The sequence below is a fragment of the Mus pahari genome, chromosome 3 (genome assembly GCF_900095145.1).
Source record: "Mus pahari chromosome 3, PAHARI_EIJ_v1.1, whole genome shotgun sequence".
In the NCBI taxonomy this organism is placed as follows: domain Eukaryota; kingdom Metazoa; phylum Chordata; class Mammalia; order Rodentia; family Muridae; genus Mus; species Mus pahari.
The window spans coordinates 133,463,872-133,468,023 of record NC_034592.1 but is presented as its reverse complement, the minus strand read 5'-3'; the positions used below and the strand labels follow the sequence as shown (position 1 = coordinate 133,468,023).

Genomic DNA, 4,152 nt, shown 5'->3' with positions numbered 1-4,152 from the left:
CTTACAGCTGGATCTCATGGAGGCATTTCCCCAACTGAAGCTCCTTTCTCTGTGATAACTCCAGCTGTGTCAAGTTGACACAAAACTAGTCAGTACACATACCTGAGTGCCTAATGTAGGCCCTTAGTTCTATTCCCAGTACACATTCATTCACTCAATCATTCTCTCTGTCTCTTTCTCTGTGTGTATGAGAGAGAGAGAAACAATGCTTTTCAGAAAGTATTAAAACATTTCACTAGATTTAAGTGAAATTCTTATTTTCATGTCTTCATAACCAATATGAAACATGGTAGGCCACCAAACAAATAAAGGCTTATTTTTGGCCTTATGTGAAGAATCATTTGAGACTAGATGCTGGGGACAGACATAAGGAGCAAGGTGGGTGGAGCAAAACAGATGATATATGCATTATTGATTGTCTCTGGGGGTATAGAGTCTTTAAGTTGGCCAAATCTCTCTGGAGATTGCGTGGTAATGGGAAGAAGTCACTCCTTCTTAAGACATGACTTAAGATTTGGTATCTTAAGTCAAGATATGCTGACCAAGTTATTTTCTTCTCTCTAGGTAATAAAGCTCTTACAATCAAAATACCACTACAAAGAAGAGGCTGAAATCATCTGTGATAAAGTTCAAGTTAAGCTGAGCAAGGAGTGCTTTCATCCGTATAGTACATGCATTACAGATGTGAGGACTTCGCACTGGGAAGAAGCAATCCAGGAAACCAAAGGAGGTGCCGACCATAGGAAATTGGCTGAGGAGTGTTATTTCCTGTGGAAATCTACACGCTTACAGCACATGACCCTAGCAGAAGATGTCAAAGCCATGCTCACTGAACTTCGAAAAGAGGTCCGCTTGCTCCTGTTAACAAATGGTGACAGACAGACACAGAGGGAAAAGATCGAGGCCTGTGCCTGCCAGTCTTACTTTGATGCCATTGTTATAGGAGGAGAACAGAAGGAAGAGAAACCAGCACCTTCCATATTTTATCACTGCTGTGATCTTCTTGGAGTGCAGCCAGGGGACTGTGTGATGGTTGGTGACACACTGGAAACCGACATACAAGGAGGCCTCAATGCAGGACTGAAAGCCACAGTCTGGATAAACAAGAGTGGAAGAGCGCCGCTGACATCATCCCCCAGGCCTCACTATATGGTTTCCTCTGTGCTAGAATTACCTGCTCTCTTGCAAAGCATAGATTGCAAAGTCAGCATGTCTGTGTGAATACGGAAGAGCACATGGACCGTGCTCAGAGCCAGTTTCCAGGGTTAGAACTAAGGGAAGCTAAGGTGTTCCTGTATATTTGGTTCAGTTCTAAGAATAATGTGAGTGAGGAATTCATAGTCACCCTATGAAGATCCTCCCAACCCTGCTGCTGTTGATAACCATAGGCTTGTGTTCATATCCGAAATCCAGGTTTTAATTGTGTAGTCCAAAAAACTTGAAGAAAGGCAAAATAGCTTATATGATGATATACAAGTACTGGTTTCTAGAGTAGAAATTGATTTTTTTTTAAAAAAAATAGATATTCTAAAATAGAGATTCAGGCAGCTGAATTGGGACAATATAAGTACTAAATCATACAAATCGAGACATTTCATAGTGAAATTTTGCATATTTTAGGCAAATTTGTTATAAATATTGTGCCTACTTTCAATGTATATGTTCTTAATCTGTTATCTAATTTTTCTGCATGACTTTTGGAAGGCTGTATTTTCCGTGGCATGAACATGACATTGTTATAGTTTGGTGAAAAACTATTAAAAATCAAACCGTGGTGCTTTTTTTCCCATACCATTTTCATCCTTTTAGAGTGATCTTGTGGTTCCTAAAGAGTAAAGACTACCTTTTCTCCTGCACACAGGACATTTTGGACATTTTGCTTAAGTTAAGTGCTGGCCATGTGGCACCAAAAGTCATTTTGTTCCTTTGGATTCACAAGAAGAAAATTACGTCTATGTGCTCTGAGCAGGTTGTTTCCCCACTAGTCTGATCTCTGGTGACTAGTTCCCCCAGGTGTCCAAACTAGTAGAGAAAGTTAGGTTTAAAAGCTGCACATGAGCCGGGCGGTGGTGGCACATGCCTTTAATCCCAGTACTTGGGAGGCAGAGGCAGGTGGATTTCTGAGTTCGAGGCCCGCCTGGTCTACAAAGTGAGTTCCAGGACAGCCAGGGCTATACATTACTTGCATACAAGTTGGAGGAAAAGAGAATGGCAGAAAGGCTCACGAGGTGAAGGAAGCCAGCTCAGCCGATTCTTCGCCCCTGCCCAAGGCAGGGCTTGCCTGCTCCCCACCTGCTGGTAGCCCTGTCCTGTGGTTCCCCTTTTTTGTCTTTTAGCTTGGATTTCCAGTTATCTGTGTCCTGTATGCTCCCTTTTATCTCTGTCATATGGGTACTGGGCATCTTTGTGTAAGTTTCTTAGAAGTAAGGTGAGACAAAAATTACCAAGATTGGAAATGCTTGCAAGTGTCTTTGGTTGCTGACCAAGGTGTTGGTTTGTGCTCTAGTGGCCATTTGTGTGTGGTGAGGTTCTTTGTCTCTCCTGTAGCTCTGGGAACTCAAAGAGTCAATCGCAGTGGCATTGATAAAAAATTTTCTTTATTTGGGCCTCTGAACACTTCCAAAAGCTTAATAGTCTTTGGTCCCAGGAAATACTTTATGAATGTTTTGCCTGCATGCATGTGTATATGTGTATACTGTATATGTGCAGAGGTCAGATGAGGACCTTGGATTTTCTCTAACTCAATCAGAGTTTGAGCCTTATCTGGGTACTAGGAATTGAACCCAGGTCTTGCAAGAGCTCTTAACCACTGAGCCATCTGTCCAGCTTCTTTTGAAAGCCTCCCTGCTCCCTTGGGTTTGTGGGGGTTGTTTTTGTTTGTTTGTTTGTTTGTTTTTAGTTTGTTTTGTTTTAGTTTTTTATGGAACTACTGCTGCTCAGATGTTAGATCCCCTTCCACACTTTGTTTGGCTTCTGTTAACTTTTTGAGCTGTTTCTTCAACTTTATCTTACAATCTTTATAGCCCGTCCTCCTGCTAAGATCATACTTAAAGTTTTCAAGAGTTTTTTCAGATATCTTGAATATTCCTTTTCTCAGTAGACAAAAGAAAATGCCATTGTGATTCTTTATCCCCCAGAAAGTCAGCCCACTCTTACAGATAAGCTCATCAAGTCAATAGAATTGTCACAGAGCCTTGTGCAAAGTCCCCAACCTTAGTTTCAGTACATGTCCAGGAAGGTATGAACGACAGTAGGAGACAGCTAGGCTCATTGTCCACATTCAGGTAGCAGAGAACAATGAATGATTCATAGCTGCACCATCTGGAAGTGATGGAAAGCAAAGATGATCTAGCCATCTCTGTTCTTTTGTTCCTATTATTCTAATACCTACTTAGTGGGGGAAACCTTTCAAGGAAAAAAAAAACCCTAAAAACTAGTTGTTTTTGCTTGTTTCCAGTAAACAACTGTGTGATCACTGTCAGTAAAAGAAGCCATTCAGAAATATGAATGGGCCCAGCACAAAGGATTAGCCCACTCTCCTCTGAAACTGTGGACCCTCCCACTAGTGGAGTCTGGTCAGGCCTTCAAGGCCATCACTGTTGAGACATAAAGAATAGAGAGTTGCAGCTTTTTCCACACTCACCCCTCCGTGGTTGGTAGGAACAGGATGGAGAGGATTAAGCCTATACTAAGTTTGACTCCACAACCTCCAATAACTTCCTAAATATGTGGGCTCTACACAACTGAAGGCATTGATAGTTGTCTTGCTGTTGCATCTTCCCATCACTGGGCCTCAAAAGTGTGTCTGAGAAGTACAGCTGTCCTGTGTCCTCATTGTCCATGAGAAGGTCCATCCCTCCCGCATTGTCTTTTATGCCCCTGCCACAAGCCCCTTACATGCTTTTGCTTTATAGGGGAGCATGCCTGTTCTCCAACCTGAGTTTTGCCATTGGACTATATACTTAGCCTAAGAAAAAGGCTCACAGACTAGAAGCTCTTCAAGGAAATAGGGCTGGAACAGTGGGTTACAGGTCAGTGGTAGAGTGCTTGCTTAGCATGTGTGGTCCTGGCTTCATCCCAGCACTGAAAAGTTCCCATCAATTTCCTTATATGTGACTTTTCTCCACTCATTCTTTTTTTGTTTGTTTGTTT

The 4,152-nt window shown here is 42.1% G+C and overlaps 1 protein-coding gene across 2 annotated transcripts in view; it reads left to right on the top strand.

Annotated features, from left to right (window-relative positions):
* Positions 1-1,800, top strand: part of Nanp (N-acetylneuraminic acid phosphatase) — a 10,193-nt gene extending 8,393 nt beyond the window's left edge. The window contains exon 2 of one of the 2 annotated variants that reach the window (XM_021193936.1): positions 565-1,800. In XM_021193936.1, the coding sequence (XP_021049595.1) occupies positions 565-1,221 (657 nt within the window). In that variant the 3' untranslated portion in view covers positions 1,222-1,800. The remainder of the gene's footprint in view (positions 1-564) is intronic. The other variant, XM_029536508.1, reaches the window with a different exon arrangement.
* Positions 1,801-4,152: the final 2,352 nt, after the last annotated feature.